Source organism: Achroia grisella, unplaced genomic scaffold (genome assembly GCF_030625045.1).
Source record: "Achroia grisella isolate CSIRO2021 unplaced genomic scaffold, CSIRO_AGI_Agris_v1 utg461, whole genome shotgun sequence".
NCBI classification, from domain to species: Eukaryota; Metazoa; Arthropoda; class Insecta; order Lepidoptera; family Pyralidae; genus Achroia; species Achroia grisella.
Genome location: NW_026712871.1, coordinates 1,904,652 through 1,931,167, shown reverse-complemented (window position 1 = coordinate 1,931,167; position 26,516 = coordinate 1,904,652). Strand labels below are relative to the sequence as shown.

General features: G+C 33.9%; 1 protein-coding gene across 1 annotated transcript in view; it reads left to right on the top strand.

The window, feature by feature from the left end:
* The window catches only part of LOC131845266 (uncharacterized), a 30,534-nt gene extending 14,097 nt beyond the window's left edge, over positions 1-16,437 (top strand). The window contains exons 6-14 of the mRNA XM_059194306.1: positions 1,710-1,863; positions 2,290-2,473; positions 3,546-3,664; positions 7,285-7,465; positions 8,384-8,469; positions 12,567-12,670; positions 13,720-13,794; positions 15,795-15,913; positions 16,266-16,437. Of these exons, the coding sequence (XP_059050289.1) occupies positions 1,710-1,863; positions 2,290-2,473; positions 3,546-3,664; positions 7,285-7,465; positions 8,384-8,469; positions 12,567-12,670; positions 13,720-13,794; positions 15,795-15,913; positions 16,266-16,437 (1,194 nt within the window). The remainder of the gene's footprint in view (positions 1-1,709; positions 1,864-2,289; positions 2,474-3,545; positions 3,665-7,284; positions 7,466-8,383; positions 8,470-12,566; positions 12,671-13,719; positions 13,795-15,794; positions 15,914-16,265) is intronic.
* The last annotated feature ends 10,079 nt before the right edge of the window (positions 16,438-26,516 follow it).

The window sequence follows — 26,516 nt, the reverse complement described above, 5'->3', positions numbered from 1 at the left end:
GCTTACCGACTATGGTCAATTTGTTAGATTTTGTTATCACATAATGACTTTTTAAAATTGTTTTTGCCCGGTTTGTTTTGAATGTAGGGCATCCATATATACAGCTCTAAAGAGACTTTGTCATCCATATATCTTTATTACTATGGTCATATGCTTTTTGTCCGGTTTGTTTTGAAGAGTATATACATCTCAAAAAAAAATGACTTTGTCTATTCTAACAAAATAGTGCTTTATTACTATGGACATAGGGGCCTCATTATCCTTACGTGCCCAGGACCTCTCATAGGTGAAAGACGGCCCTGGTTGTATATATTTTTTAAGGCCACATTATAAAACAATAAAAACAATATAGTCAAATAAATAAAGAATAAATGTTAGGGGTGAACAATCCTTATCACTTAGGGTTATGAAAAATAGATAGTCGATTCTCAGACCTACTGAATATGCACATAAAATCGGTCAAGGCTTTTCAGAGGAATATGGTAACTAAGTTTGACATGAGAATTTAAAAAAAAATCAAAATATCTTTATTCATGTAGGTCTATTACAGACTTATGATACGTCAAATCTACCGTCAGTTCAGACTGATTTCAAGATGAGAAGAACTGACCAGAAACTCGGCTCGTATTGTTTTCAAATAAATGTTGTACATGTTTACAATAATACATTTTTAAAATCAATTTGTGTGTATAGAGTGACCACCAGCATATGATATTGCAAAAGCAAATGGTCAAGTCTTCTAGCTTCAAAAATGACGATTCTTCCATACAATCTTTCATCCCCAATTTCAACCCAAACCCAAATTAAAAAGTAGCCTATATCCTTTCTCAGAGTCTAGACTATCTGTATACGAAACTTCAATTAAATCGGTGCAGCAGTTTTGGCGTGAAAGCGAGACAGACAGACAGACAGAGTTACTTTCGCATTTATAATATTAGTAAGGAGTAAGGAGTAAGGAAGTAAGGAAAGTAAGGATTAGTAAGGAAGTAAGGATGAGGATAATACATTTTTTAATTCAAATTTGTGAGAACAGAGTGATATGATATTGCAAAAGTATATATAGTCAGGCTAACATATAATTTTGAATGCAGCTGTCTTGGACTTCAGTGGACTGTATTTACGACAATAGGATTTGAGCAAGAAATTGATAATTTGGAAGGCACTCACCTTGTACTGCGAGGATTGCCGGTTCGGTTTCAGCAAGGCTTCCCAGAACTCCGGGCTTGTCCGAACTTACCTTTTATTTATTTATTCCAGGCAACTAGGCCCATATTATAAATACCTTATAGACTAACATACATATAATATAATATTTAAAAACTAACACAATGATATTGTCTGTGTGATCACGGCACTGAAGACGGCAATCTGCCTTTTGAACGGGTTACCTGTTTACCGCCAAAACCGACAATAGGTGCTTTCCAGTATTTAAACTAATAATATTCGTAGTTAAACTAATAATATTCACGACTTTAGTTAACAAATCTATATAAAATATCGACAATTACGACAGAGAATCAACAGTTTTTGGACAACGACAAAGGCAAAACGACTCCCACTCTCGTAATCACTTTTTATTTTTTTACTTTTTTTTTTATTATTTACGGCATTGGATATCGCGATAAGGTTGCCGTGCGTATTATTGTGAATAATGATCAGTCAGTTCGGAATGGTATATCTAGATTTTTATCACATATAAATCGTTTCAGATGAATCACGATTTTAATGTGAATGTATCACCAGACGGGACTTATGTAGAGGTGGATATCAAATCGTTTACAACGGCCAGCTCGTACCAAGTGAGGTTTGAGAAGGTGGTCGACGGAAGAACACTGCACAAAGTAGTGCCATTGTTAACTATATGTGAGTAATCTGTGCCCGATCAACTTTTTTTTTCTACTACGGTGGTGGTTTTCAAGCATACGGCCCATCTGATGGTAAATGGTTACCGTAGCCTATGAAATTTCGGTTACGACGGACGGGGACTCCCCCCGTCCGTCGTTAGGGCAGTAAAATTTAAAAAAAAAATGAAGTTCCGGTGCATGTCTGTTTTTTTTATAGTATAGGGGACAAACGAGCTTGCGGCTCACCTGATGGTAAATGATTACCGCCGCCCATGAGCACCTGCAACTCCAGGGGAATTGCAAGTTGACGGTGTTTTAAGAATGACATACAAGTCCACTGAAATTGCAACGTATATGTGATATCACGGCTGTTATATGATAACGTGATATCTGTAGTTGGTACCCGCTCACCATCAGGCCGGTTAGTTTAAGAAATTCGTTTCAGCTAATTGCACGATTCTTGTGGACGAGAAATCAATAGATGGCTTGCCAGGTCAGCGCGTTGAAACTGTCACAATAAACTACCAGTGTGGCCGGTGTCAATTGCTACAGATTGTAATAAGAGCTACAGATTGGAATGTGTACAATTTAGACAGATCGAGATATAGGTTACGGAAAACCGTTGACAGGTATATATTTTTTTTATATATTTTTTTAATTGCAGAGTTCTTGCTGTTTAGCACATAGTTCTATTTTCGACTAGCTGTTACTTGTGACTTCGTCCGTGTGAAATTTGACTTTCATTTTCTAAAATAAAAGTGGCCTAAATTACCCCTTATTACATCAGCTAACTGTAAATAAAAGTCCCGTCAAAATCGGTCCAGCCATTTCAGAGATTAGCCGGAACAAACAGACAGACAGACAAAAATTGTAAAAATGTTATTTTGGTGTATGTACCGTATTTATATTCATATGCATGTAGTAAAAACGGTTATTTAAATATTACAAATAGACACTCCAATTTTATTTATATGTATAGATGATCGCTGGTGCCGTTTTTCGCATGATGCAAACATTTGTATTTATGAGTGTGATTGTAGGTATTACTCAGGGTGTTTAAATATTACAAATGTATATTATTTATATGTATATATGTCTGGTACCCATAAAACAAGTATTTATGAGTAGTTTTAGGTATTACTCAGGGTGTTTTCTATGTATATTATATTATCTGTGTTTCGGACTAAACGGTGTTGTGTGAATTGTCCATATTATATTACTAGCTGTGCCCGCGGTTTCATCTGCGTGAAATCTAAAGCCTATGTGTTATTATAATGTATAATATAAACAACATTGCTATAAAATTTTATCAAAATCTGAATGAATTTTTGCGTGTAAAAGTAACAAACATCCATCTATACATACACACTTCCGCGGTTATAATATTAATAAGATTATTATTTAACGCAAAAAAAGGATTCTCAATAAAACTATATTTTTATGTGTGTTATCTTAGAACTTATACTTATATTGGCAAGGCATCAGTGAAGGATAAAAGGATAAAAACATCTGTTAACCCAACGTTACTATTTAACCAAAATAAAACAGTAATTTCCAATTTTCTAAAAAGCCTATTAAAATTAAAAAAATATACTTACCACTGAAATATTGTGCTTGTTCAAATTTATCCATAAGTTATCATTTTTTTTTTAAATAAAATGTTGCCATATATTGAAATTATTATTTTATCTTTATTTTCAGGAAATTTTACATTGAAATAGGTTTGGAAAATCTGCGAGTGCGAGACTTTGGTAGTTATTTCGGCGTTTTTCAAAACGACGACGGTGTGGAAGAGAGGGTCAAAATTTTAGTAGTGCACTGTAAGTATTTGAAGTACGAATCGAAATTAATTACTGCGTGTCTTATGATAGCAGTATATACTTATGTCCCAGACTGTATTGATTTTTTTTAGATATAATCCAAATAAAATTCGATTTCTCACGAGACTACAGCATGGGATTTTTCAAGAAGGGTATATTAAGGTTTCTTAAGGGTCGACAACGCGCACGTGCCCTCAGGCGTCTATAGGCTACGGTAACCATTTACCATCTAATGGGCCATTTGTTTGTTTGCCACCATAGTAGAAAAAAATTGTCATGACATAATTACACTGCGCAACATCGTCTGCATTAAACTTAAAAACTTAATGTTATGTATGACTCAAGTTTGTTGTACTCGTTGTCTTGTTGTATGCGGTAGTGTGTAAACTTCTTGACATACAAGAATAGAACACAAATACTTTATAGGAATAATAGAAAATTAAAATAACAACTCTCTTATGATGAGATAGCTTACCCAATGAGCGGTAGATTTAAAAAAAAATATTTTACAACAAAGTTACAAATTGGTACATTTTTTATTATATTTCAGCTCCAGAAAGAGGTAATTAATAGTACAATAATATAATAATAATATCACAGGACAATTCACACAACGCCATCTGGTTCCAAGATAAGCAGAGCTTGTGTTGTGGGTACTAGACAATTGATAGAGTATATGATATACATAGAAAACACCTAGACTAGTACAGACAATCAGACTCATTATTTCAAATGTTTGTATCGTGCGAGGAATCGAAGCCGCGGCTATCGGAAGTAAAATGGTGTGCTAAACCACTAGACTACCAAGACCTTCAAGTTAAATTTAGTTTATATATCGTCTAATTATGTAATTCTGTGTTCTAGATACTGGTAAGCATTTCCTTTACTTTCATTAGCCATTACCGATGACAGAATTTATAAAACTGATCAATATTACCATAGGACCAAGGTTCAAAATTGGAAATCATTTTAAAAACATTAATACAAACTGTGCGGTTATGTGATCAGTTTTGTATGAAATTTTGTGTTTACACGGCTTACTCTGCAAACGTTGTTTTGCCATACAAATTAAAATCGCTATTGAAAATTAGGAGTTGGTGGTAGAAGGGTAAAAATGTATTTTTAATACCACATTATAAAAAACGGCTATGAAAAATAGATAGTAGCCGATTCTCAGACCTACTGCCGTTTTGAAGGAGTATGATAACTAACATTGTGACACGAGAATTTTTTATACATATACCTATAAGATTGCAATTCGTATCGTAGTATTTTCCACTGCATTGTAAATTCAAAAATAATCAAAATGCCTTCATATATATATGAATTATACAAAAATAATTATAACAAAAAAGAAGGTAAGAAGACTCCATAGTAGTTATGTTCGGCGCGTCGTCTGCCTGTACCACGTTACATTGCGACTGAAAGAAAGAAAGAAAGAAAACTGGGACGCGAGTCACAATGTAACTTTTTTTCGGACTACTCTAATGCTGTTGTCTGCAGCTGGCCTTTACAGCTTCACCGGACGATAGGGGGCGAGTGCAGATAGAACTTCAAACCCAAGAAAAGTCTTATGGAGCGGCTGAAGGACAACTCCCGCCTGACGGGTACGATCTGAGGGCACCGTTAGGGATTCTAACCTCGGCTCAGGCCGTCGTAATTTCAATTCCCGTTTGAATTAGACGGGGGATCGATCGTAGGGGAACCAGCAAGTAAAATTATCGGGGTGCATGAGGTGAGCGGGGCGCGGTGCTCGAATATAAGATTGTTTATCATATTGCCTTTAAAAAGTGTAATTAATGATAATGTAATGGTGCATCCGCCTATGCTAACGGTTTACGCTGGCGGGGCACTAGTGGAGGATGATAAGATGGGCATGAGGTCAGGTCAGTTTCTTTTTATTTTATTATAAATCGGTTTTCGCTAGGTCTTACCTCATCTGATGGTAAATGATTGCAAGACCTGGGCCGTAGCTCGCTTACCCAGAAGATATCTTTTTACCATAGACTTGAAGAATCTGGGTTGTATTCTCCGGGAACACGGAAGCTGGAAGTGTGTTCCACTCATTGGCAGGGCGTATTATATGTAATATTCTCTTATTTGTGACTAGCTTTTGCTCGCGGCCTCGCTCGCGTTGATTTGTCTCTTTAGGGGTGGAATTTATCGAATTCCTTTCTTAGGGGATGCCTACGTCATAGTAGCTGTATACAAGGAAAGTCTCAGCCCGATTGGTTTAAAATTGACGAAGTTTCATATAAACTTTCATCCCCTATTTTATCCCCTTGGGAGTTGAATTATTCAAAATCCTTTCTTAGCGGATGCTTACGTCATAACATCTACGTACATGCCAAATTTCAGCCCGATCCGTCCAGTGGTTTGGGCTGTACGTTGATAGATCACTATGTCAGTCACCATTGAGTTTTATATATTTAGATAGTAGAAAGGACATGAATCGCTCAGTGCGAGTCGAAAGCAAGCACTGCACTGCACATCGTGTTAATTGTAATATTCATATCAGGAACACAACACAAGCTTATCACGCTGTGTGAATTGTCCAGGTTATATTATTACTATATCAGTTGTCTAGTACACAACACAAGCTCTGCTTTACTTGGGACTACATGGAGCTGTGTGAATTGTCCGGGTTGTTTTATTATATCAGTTGTCTAGTACCCATAGGGGCTCCTTTAGGGGTGTGAATTGTCCGGGTTGTTTTATTATATCAGTCTAGTACCCCACAATCTATGTTACATCTAATGTTTCTTTATTGTTATTTTAGCTAATTGTAAGTATTTATACAATTTACAGTATTTATATCTCAAGTATAAGTTTATGGTAATCTGTGTGAATTGTCCATTATATCAGTTGTCTAGTACAGTTTTTTTTTACATTGTGTGAGTATGATATTATTTGTATTAATCTGGGTGTGTGAATTGTGTATGTCTAAAAAAAAGCTGTATTTAAATATGTGTGAATTGTACTATATCAGTTGTCTAGTACCCATAACACAAGCTCTGCTTTACTTGGGACTACATGGCGCTGTGTTAATTGTCCAGGTTATATTATTACTATATCAGTTGTCTAGTACCCATAACACAAGCTCTGCAATTCCCTTCCCTCAATTTTTAGTAGCTGTGACGTGGTCGCGTGGATTGAGTGGTCATGCTCACTAAAATGTCTAGACATGTGGCGGCGTGGTGGGCCGGGTCATTGGGCTCCCTGGCTGCCTCATACGGCATACTCGTGCTGCTTGTGGAGACCTGTCTGATCACTACAATTGATTTAATCTTATTGTATATTTATATTTGACCCAAATAAATTAGTGCTAGTTGGTAGTTTGTATTCACACGTTTCGACTTAAAAATGTAAAGTCACAACGATTATTTAAAAGAGCAACACGCAAGTTTTTTTTATTATTCTTCTTGTGAGGAGACAGCTTTCCGAATGAGTGGTAGATTAAAAAAATAATTTTGTTATGACTATTCAAAAGTACTTAAATTAAGTTTCATTCATTACGCTCTTGTCGGTGGAGCTCTTGGCACTTTCCGCGATCTTCCATCATGCTCTTTAATTTAATTAAGTTAATTTAAATAAAATTATTTTCTATTCTATTTCACTAGTGCTACAAGTTCCTCAAATGAAGAGCTCTGTCGGTTACGGCGAGCACTTCGACAAGAGCATCAACTACCAATGCGAAGATTGTGAACTCACTGACATCATGTGTGGGGGAGAGAGCGTGCTGCCAGCTGGCAGGGTCTCACACGCAGCCAGCATGAAGATGATCAGCCTGAACTTCCCCAAGTATCTATACTGATTGTATTAAAACACATAGCAAAATTATTTATTTATTACAGGAAAACCAAGGCTATTTAAGTATCTTAAATAAAATCGATATATGGCAAAATTAGGGGTTGCAAATTCTGCCAAACAAAAGCAAACGCCACTACACATCCTGTGGTTGTACCACTCATGCATGAAGGAAAACTATTTGGAAGGTATACACTATATCCTGAGGAGATAAAAACCATCGCTCCTAAGAATATCCTTCAGTTCTTGTCCCTGACGGGTCTAGGTAGCGAACTCTGAAAAAGGGCGAGCACAATAGATCTATGTAGGTCGCAGTGCTACAGGTCCAAGAACCTGACAATGGCCCAAAACCCTCAATAAAAAAATACTGATTGTAGTGATCACTTATTTGATATTTAATTAAATTTTTTTCTCCTCTCCTATCTCCCTAGTATATTAGTTAAATGCATAAGTTTGTGAGTATGGATGGATGAATGTTTGTTACTCTTTCACGCAAAAACTACTGAAGGGATTTTGACATGATCATCATTAAGAAATTTTATTTTCTAACTTAATTTTTTCAGTCAATAAAGTACTTTGTAGTATATTTATAAAACAAAGTCGCTCTCCCTATCTGTCCCTATGTATGCTTAAATCTTAAACTACGCAACGGATTTTGAAGCCGCTTTTTTAATAGATAGTGATTCAAGAGGAAGGTTTATATATATAATACATGTACACCCTTGCGGGGCGAGTAGCTAGTTAAAGTATATCATCGTCAGCCCGCCCACTGCAGTCCACTGCTGGACATAAGCCTCTCCCAAGGCACGCCACTGGGCACGGTCTCCAGCCCTCTCATCCAGTAACTCGCAACCCTACGGATGTCGTCGCTCCACCTAGCTGCTAGAGCATAAATAAATATTTTTTATTCAGCTTCGAAGACGCTTACAGTTGTGTGTATATTGGAATATTCAATACAGCAAACAAGGTTTACAGAAAAGTCATCGCCGTTATTGATAGTAAGTGAAAAACAAACAAAATACTTGAATCGTTACTCATATCATCTGCTTCTTTCTTATCCCATTTATTTAGGGTCGGCGTAATATGTTTTTCTCTTCCATTCATCCCTGTTCGCAGTCATCTCGTTATTTACTTCCTTTCTTACCATATCATCTTTCACACAGTCCATCCATCTCTTTTTCGGCCTTCCTCTGCCCTTATAACCATCCACAAACAAAATACTTGAATCGTTACTCATATCATCTGCTTCTTTCTTATCCCATTTATTTGGGGTCGGCGTAATATGTTTTTCTCTTCCATTCATCCCTGTTCGCAGTCATCTCGTTATTTACTTCCTTTCTTACCATATCATCTTTCACACAGTCCATCCATCTCTTTTTCGGCCTTCCTCTGCCCTTATAACCATCCACATTCATATGTACCTAAGACCTTTCTTAAAATATTATTCTCGTTCCTACGCATTACATGTCTATACCATGATAGACGATTACTCTTCAACCTCTCTGACACCGGTGCCACTTTCAAAATACTTGAATCGTTACTATAAAGGTCTAAAAACAAAGTATATGAATCATTAATATAGTAATAATAAAGTCTTTTTTCGGACTACTCTAATGCTGTTGGCCGCTGGACTTTACAGCTTCACCGGACGATAGGGGCGAGTGCAGATGACACTCCAAACCAAAGGACTTATGGAGCGGCTGAAGGACAACTCCCGCCTGACGGATACGACGCCAGTCTGAGGGCACCGCTGGGGTTTATGGGCCGTTTGAAGGGACCAGGGTCACCGGTGTGTAAATAGGATCTTATAGCATTGTATATCTTTCCGCAATTATATAAGTTTTATTTATTTCTTTAGACTTATAATGGACCACAATTATATTACAGATTAATTTACATATGTAATCATTACATAAAGACGCTGTCACTGTCTGTCCCTATGTATGCTTAAATCTTTAAAACTACGCAACGAATTTTGAAGCGGCATTTTTTTAATAGATAGTGATACAAGAGGAAGGTTTATATATATAATACATGTACACCCAGCCGAAGCCGGGTCGAATAGCTAGTTCATATATATGTATGAGCTTGTAACAAAGGTATAAAAAACGCCCCGGTTTCGCACGAGCTAGTATCTAATAATTTAAATAAATATAAATGGTCTCTATGGTCATGGTACTGACGACGGCAATCTGCCACGGTAGCGCTACTTCATGAAGGAGACTACTGTCTTCGGGCAGTGGATGGTCATGAAGGTGACAGCAGCATTTTGGTGGGGACCCAGATTACAAACGGCCTGAAACTTGCTTTGTGACTCGACTATAGTTGTTACCTTCAAGGTCAGGTTACTCCTGGTTCATATGTAGTCGACTTATGAGCGGCTGAAGGCCAACTCCGGCCTGAGGAATAGAATAGAATAGAAAATCATTTATTCAAATAAACTTACATTGAAGCACTTTTGAATAGTCATTACATTTTTTTAATCTACCGTTCATTCGAAAAGCTCTCTCATCACAAGAAGAACGAGCAAGAAACTTGCGTGTTACTCTTTTAAATAATTTTATTATTACATTTACATTTTTAAGTTTAAGTGTGTGAATACAAACCAGCAATTAGTACTAATTCAATTAAATACTCAAATTGAAAACAATATTGAATATATAACCAATTGGTTAAACAATTAATAAGAGGAAATCAGTCATAGTGATTAGAGCAGACCAGTCCCTACAAGCAGCACCCGTTCACGAGTATAGGGGACACAACTCTAGTCTGAAGGCACCACATGGAGCTCGAACCTTTGCTCAGGCCGTCGTAATTCCGATCACCGTTGGAATTGGACTGAGGGTCGATCGGAGGGGTTGCGTACTGTAAGGCGGGGAGGCGTATGGAAACGCAACTGCCTCCCCCTCTGAAAAATTCTGGCTATATGTAAATATACGTATAATGCATTAGTTTTTGAAAATGTTGCCAGTTTTTCTCAAGTGAAGTAGCTGTCCGAACTGGACGGTAGGGATAGTGATAATTAAAAAAACGTGTTTATATTATTTACGTTTTTTACAGATGCTTGTAAGTACAAACTTATATATGGTTTTGATTATTTTTTTAAAATAAACTTGGCAAATTCGCTAGTTCTAAACCTAGATAAGGTTTAGATAGAACAGGAAAATCTTGACGAGACGTAATTTTGTCTGTATGTTAAGATTTTATGCAAACACAGTTGGAGGTTTAAGAATGAAACTATCACATATACCAGGACAATTCACACAGCGCCATCTAGTCCTAAGCTAAGCAGAGCTTGTTTTGAGGGTGCTAGACAATTGATATATATATTAGATAATAATATATAGAAATCACCGTGATTAATACAGACTATCATACTCATGAATATAATGTTTGTACCGTGCGAGGAATCGAACCCGTTACCACTTTAATAAAGCGGTGTGCTAATCCGTTACACCACCGAGCCCTTCAATATAAATATTTAGTCAACATATAGACTGAATAAAGCTAAACAAAATACTATTCAAAATTTAATTGGAATAATGAATTTTGCGAAACGATAAAGATTGTGGTCACGGCTAGTGTAGGTTTAGGTTAAATTATTTACCATAAAACTATTCGTGTTAAGACCCGGTGAACTATTAACTATGTTTGCTGTGCCCGCGGTTTCGATATAAAATAACGTTAAATTTCAATATAATATATAGCTTATATCTTATTCTGATGCATAAGCTATATTACTGTAAAGTTTCATCAAAATCCGTTTAGTAGTTTTTGCGTGAAAGAGTAACAAACATCCATATTTACAAACTTTCGCGTTATAATATTAATAAGAGTAAAATATATAGTAATAATATAATTTGTAAGTTTATAAGCACATCGTAAACACAGAATATTATATTAATAAGTAAAAGTAAAATAAATTTATAAGTAAAAAGACGTTTATAATATTAATAAAAACTATATTATTAATTTTTTTTCATAATGTATGTTTTCTCGAATTATTATTATATATATAATTTATATATTTCCGTTTTACAGGGGTTATACATTCATACACGCGGGCCTTAGCCATTATTATTTATTAATATTGTGTACTAGATCCGAAAGTTTAAAAGTATAGTATATAAATAATGTTTTTTTTTCAAATTTCAGCTCCAGGTAAATATATAATTTTATAACTAACTATATATACTACTTATATTATAAGTAACTAACCTCCCAAACGTTGTTTTGCCATATAAATTAAAATCGCTGTTAAGAAATAGGGGTTGGTGATAGTAGGGTGACAATTTAGGGTTGTATGTATTTTAATGTCACATTATTAAAAAATAAAATTGTCCAAACAATAAAAAAAATGTTAAGGGTAAACTTTCATTTAGGGGTATAAAAAATAGATAATAGCCGATTCTCGGACTGATATTCTGAATATGCATTTTATAAAAAAAATCGATCATGCCGTTTCGGAGGAGTATGGTAACTAACATTGTGACACGAGAATTTTATATAGTTATATATAAGCTTATGTAAGCATATTAAAGTATATATAAATTGAATATGAAATATATCACTGGACAATTCACACAGCGCCATCTAGTCCCAACCTAGGCAGAGCTTGAATTATCAAGACTAGACACATTTTTTAATACATAATATACTTAGAAAACACACGTGTCAGTACCAACAATCATACTCTAATAAATACAATCTGAAGAATTCATTTTTTTTATAAATACATCATTACATAGTATAAAACAAAGTCGCTGTCGCTGTCTGTCCGTCCCTATAAATCTTTAAAACTACGCAACGGATTTTATGCGGTTTTTTAATATATAGAGTGTTTCTAGAGAAAGGTTTATATGGTATACATGTACACACGGGTGAAGCCGGGGTGAGTAGCTACTACCTAATATGCGTAGAAAACTTTCAGACCGATACAATCATACTCATGAATACAAATGTTTGTACCGCGCAAGGAATCGAACACGCTATCATTAGAAGTAAAGAAGTATACTAAACTGCTAGGTCTAATATATGCTTTTCTAAATTAAAACTTAATTAGCTTTTCATATGTGCTATTTTTCTTTAAACTCAGATGTGACGGTGAATGATGTGGGCGTCATAAATGCTCCCCAACTAGGAGAACCGTTTGAGAAAGAGTTTCAAGTTAGCTGCACTACAGACTGTTCAGTCGAGAAGGTGAGATCTTCATCTTAATATAGAGAACAAGTTCATACAAAGAATCTCAATTTAAACACTTAAATACATCGTTTTCATAAAAAGAAACACCCAAAGGTTGTCTGAAAGAAATCTCTTTAGCGATTAGACCGCAATTTGTACATAGCCTACCTTTGTGTATACTATGAATATAGTTTTTTTTTGTATTTTTTTAAGGTGCAATAAAGAGTTATAAATAAAAAAAAATATTTGTGTATTCCAATGGTTATTTTTGTAAAATAGCCCCCTCCGATCAATCCCCCGTCTAATTTAAACGGTTATCGAAATTACGACAGCCCGAGCCGAGGTCCGAACCCCTAGCGGTGCCCTCACTAAAATCGCCCAATCAAACGGGTATCAAAATTACGCCGCCTGAGTCGAGGTTCGAGCTCCTAGCGGTGCTCTCAGACTAAAGTCGTATCCGTCAGGCGGGAGTTGTCCTTCAGCCGCTCCATAAGTCCTTCCTTTGGTTTGGAGTGCCATCTGCACTCGCCCCCTATCGTCCGGTGAAGCTGCAAAGGTCAGCTGCGGACCAACAGCATTGGAGTAGTCCGAATTTAAGAGCTTGTCCGTGGAGCTCTTGCTCACGATCTTCTATCATACTCTTTAAACTTTGATACGACACAACTCCAATTTTGTCTTTAATTTGCTTGATGTAGCTGTGCCTTGGTCTTCCTCTCGCCCTTTTTCCTTCTATCTTGCCCTCAATAATATCTTTCATAAACTCATAGTGCCAAGTGTCCTAACATTTTTCCTCGTCTATTTTACATTATTAGGTACATATTTTTTTCATATTTATATAAAAAAACATCTATTCAAAAGAGCAACACAAAAGTTTCTTGCTCTTTCTTCTCGTGATGAGTCTGCATTCCGAATGAACCATAAATATGACTATTCAAAAGTGCTTGTATTGAGTTTATTTGAATAAATATTATTTCTATTTCTATTTCATAAGACAATAAAAATTCCCATTATCAATAATTTTTATCTCAGAGCAAAGATTTCATAACACCAAAAATTATATTTTTCAGGTCACCGTGAACGGTATACCATTGGATCTCTCTATGTCCAGAAGATCAGGATCAGGCCCAATTGCATTCTACGTGGTAAGTTAAAAACGCACCCAAGATACCACAAGAAACAGAAGAAGAACAGAAGAGATTTAGAGGGTGTAGACAGAAGCTTATATGGCTATCGCACCCCTCTCCATCGACAAGTTTTCAACCCTACACGCTAAAATCACATAAGATATTATTAATGCTAAAACCTTAGTAGCTCCGACAGTGTTAGTTTGTATTCACACATTTCAATTTGAAAAAGTTACGATTATTTAAAAAGAGCAATACACAATGCTCTTTAATTGTTGATACGACACGACTCCAATTCTGTCCTTAAGTTGCTTGATGTAGCTGTGCCCTGGTCTCCCTCTCCCCCTCACGTTCCCCCTCTCGTTACAACGATTATTTAAAAAGGTCAACACACAAGTTTCTTGCTCATTCTTCTTGTGATGAGACGTGGTAATGAATGGTAGAATAAAGTTACTATATAAAAATGCTTAAATGAGCTATATCTTGCCAACAAACTGTTCTGCAGTATGGCCATTGGCAAGTAATTTAAAAATAATCCTTTAATAAATGTATAAAAAAATATTTCAATAAACAACCTACCTTCACACAACCTACCTGTGATAAATAAATAAATAAAAAATGTTTATTTAAATTAACAATTTTCTATTCCATTCTATTCTATTGATTAACTGATTAATGAAATAGAAATAGAAATTTAAATAATATTTATTCAAATAAACTTATTACAAGCACTTTTGAAGAGTCATATTTGTTTATTTTACCACTCATTCGGAACGCAGATTCTATTTACAAGCTCTTCAATTTTCTAAAAACCATTTTTACAGAGAGAGTTCAAAAGTTCAGAAAGTTCAAAAATTTCAAGTTTTCACTTGAAATTTTTGAACTTTTCTTCTCCAAGTTGAAAGATAGGTTAGCTTACTTACAATGTACAAATCAAATTTGCAATCGGTTCAGTAGTCTATCGCGGACAAACAACGTGACACGTAATTTTTATATACAATGATTTGAATCTGTTTTCAGGCAGATTTAGAACAGACTGGTAGTTTGTTGTAAAACTGTGTAGTTTTGTATTAATTAATTTAATTTAAACTCCTCAGTTATCTCTAGACAAACCGTTTATTTCGTAACTTGTCTTAAATCTATTTTTAGTACACACTCAATGCTCTATGGGTCCGGAGTCGCCATAGATTATATCCATATATTCTTTTAAGTCGTTTATCACTAATACATTACATTACACAAAAACCTTGCGCAACTACTAGAAAACGAATTACTAACTTGATTAGATTATTTAACTTACTTGATATGATTATATTTGACTAGATGGGGAAAAGCGGCAGATATTAAAAATATATTCATGTTACAAAAAAGTGCCATTCGAGCGATCTACTGTATGAAGAGTCGTGACTCATTAAGAGAGAAATTCAAAGAGGCAAATATTCTCACCGTTGCTTCTCAATTTATATATTCAAATATCCTATATGTTCATAAAAATCTTGACTTATTTCCAAAAAACAGCAATATTCATAATATTAAAACTAGATTTAAAGACAAACTTGCTGTCCCCAAGTATCGTTTAGAAAAAGTTAATAGGTCTTTTATGGGAATAGGTATAAAAATTTACAATAAGATACCAAATGATATGTTGGAATTACCCTTAAATAAATTCAAAACATCTGTTAAATCATATTTACTGAGCAAAGGCCTATTACTCACTAAACGATTACTTGAATGACGAGCGTGCATGGCAATAGTTTTCATGTTCGTGATTTTCATTTAATGTTAGACATAGACACCTATATAAATGCATTGTAAATAAACTGGATTTAAAAAAAAAAAGTAATTCAATTGAGTTTCTTGCCAGTTCTTCTCAATTGGATCTATATACCGAACTGGACGGTAGGGAAAAAAATTATAATGTAAAACTTGACGTTCATAAGCGGCTAAAATGTCCTACATGAATAAATGATTTTTGAATTTTAATTTGATGATTTAGTAAAACCTAATTACATTTGCAGGCGACACCATCCGCAATTACGATTCGTATAACAGAGTATGTCGACACATTCGAGGGGGTCTACCAAGCTGTGTTCAACTTGAGAGGGGATACAGTAACCAAAACTCTTATGGAAATAAAGTAAGTCTGATACACATAGTCATGACTGTTATAATAATCTCAGGACAAATCACACAGCGCCATCTAGACCCAAGTTAAGCCAGCTAAAGCTTTTGTTATCGGTACTAGACAACTGATACAAATACGTAGATAATTTTACCGATACAAATGTTCATGAATACCAAAGTTTGCACCGTGCGAACAATCAAACCCGCAACCATCGGAAATAAACGCTGGAGCTAAACTGCTCGACCAGCAAGGGCGCTAATCGATTTCTTGACTTTGAGTATTAAAAACTGTGACTACAAATATTCATAATTCAATTTTCATTACACGCATTTACATGTAGTTAATAACCATTTAATTTTGTTAGGGACGCGTCAATACAGAGCGGCCAGGTAGAGGATGGGGGACAGGATTCGAACACCGATACCACACCGGCAGCAATTGAATATACCGTCACAGGCGCTGAGACAACTTCACAGGCTGCATCTGGTATGTATAGCAAGAAAACTTTAGTCTTTAGACTCTCCTATATTGTCTAACATTAGACTCTGTTATATAGTCTACCATTAGACTCCCCTAAATTGTCTAATATTAGACTCTCTTATAGAGTCTAACATTAGACTCTCTTATATATGTAGTCTACCATTAGACTCCCCTATATTGTCTAACATTAGACTCTGTTATATAGTCTACCATTAGACTCCCCTAAATTGTCTAATATTAGACTCTCTTATAGAGTCTAACATTAGACTCTCTTATATATGTAGTCTACCATTAGACTCCCCTATATTGTCTAACATTAGACTCTCTTATATAGTCTACCATTAGACTCCTCTATATTGTCTACCTTAAGCTTCCCCTATATTGTCTAACATACTTACTAAACGATTATTTGAATAAAATAACCAAAACTGATCCGCAATATTTTTGATTTCGCACGGGATTTTCATTTATTGTTACACATTCTAAATAAATAATGTTAACTACTTTTAAAAAAAATAGGAATACAACTGTATTAAAAAGAATTGGCAAGAAACAACTGAGTGCCTGAACTTCTTGCTTTCTTCTTTTCAACTGAATCTATGGACTGAACTGGGCGTAGACTCAAATATATTTTCTACTTTTAGACTCTCTTACAATTTCTATCTTTAGACTCCTCTACATAGTCTACCTTTAGCCTCCTCTATATTGTCTACCTTTAGACTTCCCTATATTGTCTATCTTTAAACTCCTCTATGTTGTCTAACATTAAACTCTTATTTTGTCTAACATTAGACTCTTATATAGTTTACTTTTAGACTCCTCTATATTATCCACCTCTAGATCACTATATTTATCTTTTCTTAAATTTCTTACCCAGAGTCAAATCCAGATGCAGTTCCTGGAGACGCGGGGGGTGGCGAAGGCCCATCTGAAGCTCCACCAGTTAAACAAAGGTTTGGGGGTATTACGTCAAGTCCCGTCCAGACTTCACCGAAACATGACACCATAGCTGCTGACATCACTTCAGATACGACAACTCGCGGCAGCACTAATAGTTCCAAGTCATAAACTGGATAAGGTAAGAATTTTGCCCAAGTGGACTGTAAAACTATGTAATATTATATTATCTGTGGTAAAACTAAACTACTAGACCAGTGGTGCGCAACCTAAGACAGGTTGCGCACCACTGGTCTAGCAGTTTAGTGGTTCATTTGTGACCCCAATCTTTTTTGAAAAACAATTTCGCGACCCCTGAGTAGACGGTTTTTTTTTAATAATCAACGTAGTTAAATTGAAACTATTTTAATTTCTTTTTATTAAAGGTTTTTAACACAAAATTTTGTGAAACAATGGTTTTATTTATGCATATACTAGCTACTCGGCCCGGCTTTGCATATGTATGCATGTATTACACATATAAAGCTTCCTCTTGAATCACTGTATATATTTAAAAAAAACCGCTTCAAAATCCGTTGCGTAGTTGTAAAGATTTAAGAATACATAGAGACGGACAGACAGCGACAGCGACTTTATTTTTATTTTATACTATGTAGTGATTTTCGTATTAATTTTACAGATCTCAAGATCACTGAAAGACGACATTATGGCGCGAATATGGGATTAGAGAAAATGTATTTATTTTTAATTAAATATTTTGCAGCACTTATAATTGTTTTTATCATATACTAGTAACCCACCCCGGCTTCGCACGGGTGTACATATATTATATATATTAACCATCCTCTTGAATCACTCCATCTATTTAAAAAAAACCGTTTCAAAATGTATTATACTGTACATGTATTATATATATATATACCTTCCTCTTCTATTGTAATAACCGCTTCAAAATCCGTTGCGTAGTTTTAAAGATTTTAGCATACATAGGGACGGACAGACAGCGACAGCGACTTTATTTTATACTAGCTAGTAATGACTAGCTGACCTGCGAACTCCGTTGAGCCTTATAAAAGGCTTTTTGAAGTTTAGTTACGCGATACATTTCTGAACGCACCCTGTTTGACAGGTGTCAGCAGTTTGTATGGGAAAATAAAATTGTTGTTTTTACTATTTTACATGCAATTTATTTATATTTTATCACCGTTTAAACCTTTCCTGGACTTCCACGAATATTTCGAGACTGAAATTAGCCGAATCGGTTCAGTCGTTCGAGATTTAGCGAGACTAACAAACAGCAACTCAATTTTATATATATAGAAGATAATATAAATATAAATAGTTTCAGCCAAGGAAAATGTCGCACCTACGCGCCTTTAGTGAATCCTTTATCGTTATTATCAATTATTTTTTTGAACTTGTAGCAAATGTTCTTTAAAATGCTTTCGGAAAGTATATTTTGTTTTCTAGTATAAATTAAAGTATATTTATTATATTAAAGTATTATTACCTACATGTAAAATATTAAATATTTTCATAACACAAGATACAATATACAATGTATATTTGTATAATAATAGCAATCCTGTACAATTAACACAGCGCCAAACAACTGATATAAATATGAAATTAAATTAAATGAAACTTCTTTATTGTTCTCTCTTAAAATACAAACATTTATATATATTTGCTATACTTTTCAATACATTTTTTTGTTACATTCATATTATACTATAAATTTATTATTGTTAATTTTTTTTACTATTATTTATTTTATTTATTTATTAAAGGAAAACCAAGGCTATTGAAGTATATCTTAAATAAAATCAATATAGACGTCATACTAAGCCTCTGACAGTGTTTCATTACTAACAACAGACTGATGTTTTCTTTGTTTAATTATTAATTTCATTATTTATATTATATCCCGCAGTACAGAGTGCCTTTGAGACTATATACATAGAAAACAACATCATACTCCTCATTGTATCATATAAATGTTTGCGGTAATCGAACCTGCGACCATGGGTAGTGAGGCGGTGTGCTAAACCGCTAAACCATCGAGGCCATCGCTTCATTACCGCTACATTGTCCGATTATTCGGAGTCTGTGTAATTCATAATTGAACAACGTCATGTTAAAAAGTATTATTAGGAAAACGAATAATTTCGTTAGTTCGAGTTGTACAGTTGGTAAATTTATATAAGTTTTAATGATGTTGAATATTTCATTATTATGTAAGTATTTTAAAGATTATTAAATAATTTTTAGATACTTGATACTTAGTAGAAATAGATTAATGTTTATTCAAATAAGCTTAATATAAGCACTTCGGATTAGTCTCATTTTTTATGCTACCACTCATTCGGAACGCAGACTTATAACAAGAAGAATGAGCAAGAAACTTGCGTGTAGATGTTGTTTTCAGTAGATTTATGTTAACAAGAATTAAGCATGCGAAAATCAGATTTGTTCAATCAGATAACATTGTCAGCGCTATGAATTTTAAGTTAGATATTTTATGTAAAAACATGCTTATCATTTATAAAATCTTCAATTTTAGATCAACTATTTTACAATATTTTATCAGACACTAGCAGATCCGGCCACGCGTTGCTGTGTCTAAGGTTCTTGAATAAAATAATATTGCGACTATAAATTGAGATGTAAGCTATATACCTTTCAAGTTGGATCAAATTGCACACAATGTTCAAATCAAATTTGCAATCGGTTCAGTAGTTGGAGTCCATCGGGGACAAACAATGTAACACATAATTATTAAGTCTGTTTTTGGCAAACAGTTCAGCAACAACAACTATTTAATCGAATTAGGTGTTATTTAGCGGAAGTCCATTTCACTACTCGATATTATTTTGTTTAATTCTGATACAAACTGGATTTATATTATTTTGTTTAATTCTGATACAATTAGCATGAGTATGGTCACAAATATTCAGTGGTGCCGGCGGTTTGGTCACCGAACTGTCAGCACTAGGCTTCCAAGCTATATTCGAACTCTATTCAACACTCTGATGCCTCGTTCAGAGGTGAAACACGACGCAATATGGATGTAGAATCAATAACGGTCGGAATGTCATCACCATTAGAGAAGGTCGTAACGGTAGTCAAGTTTCCACACCGAATATTAGTGATCTCACACATGATAATTGTAATGGAATTAAAATAATGTCAATCAATTGAGTTGTAACATCAACAACAAGTCCCTTTGCGAATGTTTCTGTTTGTAGAATATTTTTGTATGGCCGTAAAATGATTCATTATTCCTTAGTGCTTAGGAATGATAATGGATAAAGGAACGTCACGTAGCAGTTTTTGAAATTAGTGGTTCTCTTTTATTTTAAACTATGTAGCTGTTCCCGGACTTCGTCCGCGTGGAATTTAACTTTATTTTACTAAAATAAAAGATATTTTCTAAAATAAAAGTAGCCTAAGTTACTTCCTATTACACCAGCAACCTGCCAAAAAATGTCTTGTTATAATCGGTCCAGCGATTTCAGAGGTTAGCCGGAACAAACAGACCGACAGACAGATAGACAAAAATTTTAAAGAGTGGCTTGTTAGTAATATAGACTGATTACCCCATTATTAGCAATGTACCATGCCAGGTAGACCTCCACGCGGTATCCCCTGGAAACCATCATGATAAATTCATGCTCATCTGATTATCCTCCACTGGTGCCCCGCCAGAGTAAACCGTTAGCACAGTCGAAAGCACCATTCCATTATCATCCATAAAAAACTACAATTCAAACACAATGGTAAGTTAGTTACACAACTACATTAGTTAATCAAGTTAACTCTTTCACAGGCATGACTCTAATTATCACCATACCAGACATCAGTTCATATTCAACTGAACAAGACAAAAGGCATGTACCATCATCTCTTGATGATCATGACGATCTACGAAAAGATACAGTCATACGAGGTGATGACAAAATGGCTAATTACAATGATGAAATCAATACAGGAAACGACAATGATTTAACTGGTAATAAATACGACGCTGCTATGGAAAAAGGTGATGAAATTCCAAATAGTCAACAAATACGAAAATATATTCATTCCAAACCAAAAACTTTAGCAAGACTTGATGATAAAGCAAATAAATATATAGATGGATCTCATAATGTTGATAACAGACGTATAATGGGGTGGATTCAAAACCTATACAGAACTAAACCTAAACTATACAAAAAACCAACTGTAATCACAAAGCCTATGGCTAAAGTAATGAATAGAACCCTCCCGCTTCACTTTGACCAAGATCTAATTACATCCATGAATATACTAATAAATGTATTGGAAAGAATTAACGACAATATAATGTGTCAATATAATTCAGATAAAACAAATGGATATTACGTTTTAAAAAATCCTGTACAATCCATGAATGAACCTAATGTTAGAACAAAAAGAGACATTAATGAGAATTCAACAGAAATCGTTAGAAAGCAGAATAAAACAGAAAATGTAACTGTAGTTAGTGATTCGAGTGTTAAACTTAATGCTAGTAGGCGAAGCATGTACAATAAAGCTCCGAATGAAATAAAAACAAAACTATTAACGTATTTGACGGATAATTTCAACGAAATTAAATCTAAAATTGGCCCATTGGAGAAGATTAAGAAAGATTTCGCTGAAGTCAACGCGTACAGGATTGGATATATAATAGCTAGTATTGATACGTTAGAAGTGAGTTTAAAGAAAATGCGAAATGATATGGATATTAATAAATATTTATGGGACGATAAGAAGATATTGGAGTTGTATGATAAATTGAAAGTCTCTAATAATGTTGTTACAAATCTAATTGAAACGTTGAAGAATTATTTAGGGAGGCCGGGTATTAATTATAACTAATGGTCGAAAGTGGACCATACTAAAAACTATAAAAGGACTTTTGAACCAGCAATAACAATTAAACAAAAGAGTATGTATATACGCGTGTGTGTCAAATACATGCTAGTCTTGGAAATGTTTTTATTGATTTATTTATTAAAACTTTAATGCAAAAATACATAAATAAAGGTGATGAATTTTTATTTACATCACTTAATTGTACAACTAAGAATCTTAAAATTAAAATCTTAAAAAATTTAATATAATAACTAAAATATATTATTAAAAGGGGTCCCTTTAGGCAAAGTTCCGAAGATACTGGCAGCGTTCCCTCTTTGAATAGCTAGACTAATTCTTTGTCCGAGGTAGCTGCTAGCTCTTCGGTCTTCTGTGATGTCGACTAACCTTTTCGTTATTTCTTTGAAAAGTCTTATAGCGCTGGGACCCCACAGATAATAAATAATAAAAGTACACATGGCGCACTTAACACCTTGAGGCATTTTCTCCCAGTCAATCATTGGGCAAACAGAGATTCATATAGGCGTTGCATTAACAAAATTTGAAATTGAAATCTTAAAAAATAAAAAGAAGATAACAATGAATGTATTTTTTATGCATTACTAGCCCACCCCGGCTTCGCCCAGGTACATGTATTATACATATAAACCTTCCTCTTGAATTACGGTATCTATTAAAAGAAACCGCTTCAAAAACCGTTGCAGATTTAAGCATACATAGGGACGGACAGACAGCGACAGCGACTTTATTTTATACTATGTAATGATGATTGAAAAAAAATTGCATTCTGCACTCCTTTGCTATATAAACTAAAAAATCCTACTTTCAATCCATGTTTAAATCTGCAACAATTTTCGAAAAAGCGGTTTCTTTTAAAGTTTATGCTTCACGTAGAAAATACGAGCAGATAATCCTTTATTGTCGTTAACAACAATGTGACCGTTATGTCGTTGTCCTTGGAGAAATTGTTGTTGTAAAAACCAACCGTAGTTTAATGTATTTTTTACGCATTCTAGCATCCTATGTGGTTGTAGCTCACTCATGTATAAACAATGATCTCTATATAAACCTTTACCTCTTGAATTACAGGATCTAAAAAGATACCGCTTCAAAATATCCTTCAGATTTTGTCCCTGACATAGGGACGGACAGACAGTGACAGCGACTTTATTTTATACTATGTAATGATGATTGAAAAAAAATTGCATTGTGCACTCCTTCTCTATAAAAACTAAAAAATCCTACTTTGAATCCTTATAATACATATGAGTCCAACAGCGACCTATATTATATGAATAGAGAAAATACTGGAATGACTCTCGATTAAAAATAAAGGATTAGTGTGCGAAATTTCATCCGCACAATTTTAAAATGTATTCGTAAAAAGGGCTACAAAGTTTTTGCTTCACGTATAAAATACAAGTAACCCTTTATTGTCGTTAACAACAATGTCATCATTATGTCGTTGTTCTTAGAGAAATTGTTGTTGTAAAAACCAACCATAGTTTTTGTAACACTGTTTTCGTAATTTTTACTATCCCCATCACAGTCGGTCATATTTTAATATTTGAAATTTGTTGTTTTAATATTAAAATTTAAATAATTTTAATATTTTAAATTTGTTGTTTTAATACTAAAAATTACAATTAAATAATTTTTTGGTATTTTTAAATTTGTTTTTTTAATTCTTCTTCTTTTTTTCTATATATAAAATTTAAATAAATTTACGTATTTAATAAAATTGTTGTTTCTAATATTAAAAAAAAGTTTAAATAAATTATTGATTTTTGAGACATTTCTGAATGAGCGGTAGATTAAAATATATTCAAAAGTTTCAATAATTTATAATATAAATAATAATTAATTGAATATAAATAATAATTGAATAATAATAATAAATGATTTTCTATTCTATTCTTATTGTGACATTAATATTTTTATTATTTAATTTTCTCAGCTTTTAAATTAAATGTATGTAAATTTGATATCTTTGAATTTCTCTGAAGGTTTTTCATGAACTGTTAACATACAAACAGAAAAACACATGTCGCCGCGATACGTTTATTACATGTAACGATCGTAATCTTTCTTTGCACGTATTTTAATGCAGTTTTCAGCAATAGATTGAGTGATTTAAGGAAGGTTTATATATATAACTAGCTGTGCCCGCGGTTTTACCTGCATTAAATTCAATATAAAATGTAGCCTATGTGTTACTCTGATCCATAAGTTAATATAGCTAAAAAGTGTAAAGTTTCATCAAAATCCGTTCAGTAGTTTCTGAGTGAAAGAGTAACAAACATCCATACTTACAAACTTTCGCGTTTATAATATCTCATATATATCAGTCTTATATATAGTAGTATAGAAAAAAATGAATACATGCAAACAAATAAATATATATAGTGCAGATTTAGAACAAGCCGAAAAGTTCAAAGATTCGTAATGCATGCGAGCGAAGCCGAGGTGAGAAATAAAACTTTCTATCAACAAAAATATATGTTTTTATTTCACATCGTCAGTCTGTCTTATAAATAATTTGTTTACATCTCATTTTAAAAATTATTCCGCTTTTAATATCTAATATGCCTAGGCAATTACTGAAAATTCTTAATCAATACAAACGTATATAACATAACCTTTACCTAATTTATCCTAAAATATTACCATCAATTCGTCATAATATATAATAACTAGCTGTGCTCACAGTTTCAGCCGCATATATTATATTTATTTATTTATATAACTTCAATGCACAAAATACATGTGGCGCTTTACGGCATTTTCTACCAGTCAACCACAGGTTGTGCAGAGAAACTGTAGTCGGTACAAATGTAATCAATAAGAAATATAATACCTATGTCATAAATAATATATATTTACTAAACGTAAGTACATGTAAACATATATATACAAATACATACTATATGTATAAATCTATAGATAAATATGATTAAAATATATACATAAATATACCATACCAAGAGTCTGACAATGAAATAGCAACAGCAGATAGAACGTAACAAAATATATATATATATTCCTGTGTTATTCTGATGTATAAGCTACATTACTAGAGTAGAGTAGAGTTTCATCAGAATCCGTTCAGTAGTATTTTAACTCCTCCAATTCAGACGGGGATCGAAATTACGACGGACTGAGCCGAGAGTCGAACCCCTACCAGCGCCCTCAGCCAATCGTCGTATCCGTCAGGCGGGAGTTGTCCTTCAGCCGCTCCATAAGTCCTTCCTTTGGTTTGGAGTGCCATCTGCACTCGCCCCCTATCGTCCGGTGAAGCTGTAAAGGCCAGCTACGGCCAACAGCATTAGAGTGGTCCGAAAAAAAGTTACATTGTGACTCGCGTCCCAGTTTTTTCTTTTCTTTCTTTCTTACAGCGTTAGAGTAGTATAAAAAAAACTATATTATAAGTAGTTTCTTCGTGAAAAAGTAACAAACATTCATCCATATATTGTACATACTCACTAACTTTCACGTTTATAATATTATTAAGAAGTACAATTTGAGCATATAATTAAAGTATATAATCGATTGCTCAGTAATTTATGCTTACAACGGTTATTAAAACCGTTTAGTCGTAAGTAATATACCAAGCTAAGGTAGTTCAGTTTTATGCTTAGCTACCCAACTATGCATAGAACTGAACCGCTGTCAACAAAAGACAAGTTATATGTATAGAACTGAACCGCTGTCAACAAAATACAAGCTATATGTATAGAACTGAACCGCTGTCAACAAAAGACAAGCTACATGTATCGAACTGAACCGCTGTCAACAAAAGACAAGCTATATGTATAGAACTGAACCGCTGTCAACAAAAGACAAGCTATATGTATAAAACTGAACCGCTGTCAACAAAATGGAAATCTGATATTAAATTGATCAGTGCGTCTAATTTATTGTGTATTTAAAATTTTGACTGTAATGAATTAGTGCTATTTGGTAGTTTGTATTCACACATTACAACTTAAAAATGTAAAGTTACAACAGTTCTTTAAAAGAGCAATACGCAAGTTTCTTTCACGTTCTTCTTGTGATGAGGCAGCTTTCCGTATGAGCAGTAGATAGAAAATATAAGTACCTATTCAAAAGTGCTTAAAATAAAGTTTATTTGAATAAATAATTTATTTTTATTCTATTCTAATTCTGAATAGCATTCCACTAGGCCATGACGCTTCCTTTTATATTTTATTTTTCATAATTTGCACCAAATTTAAATTATCACATTGCTACTTTAGAATCGTTGTTCAGTTTATCAGTTCAGTTCTCACTGGATACGATATCCAACCCAATAGCGTTGTATAATTTTAATAATTATAATAAAACTGAGCAATCAATT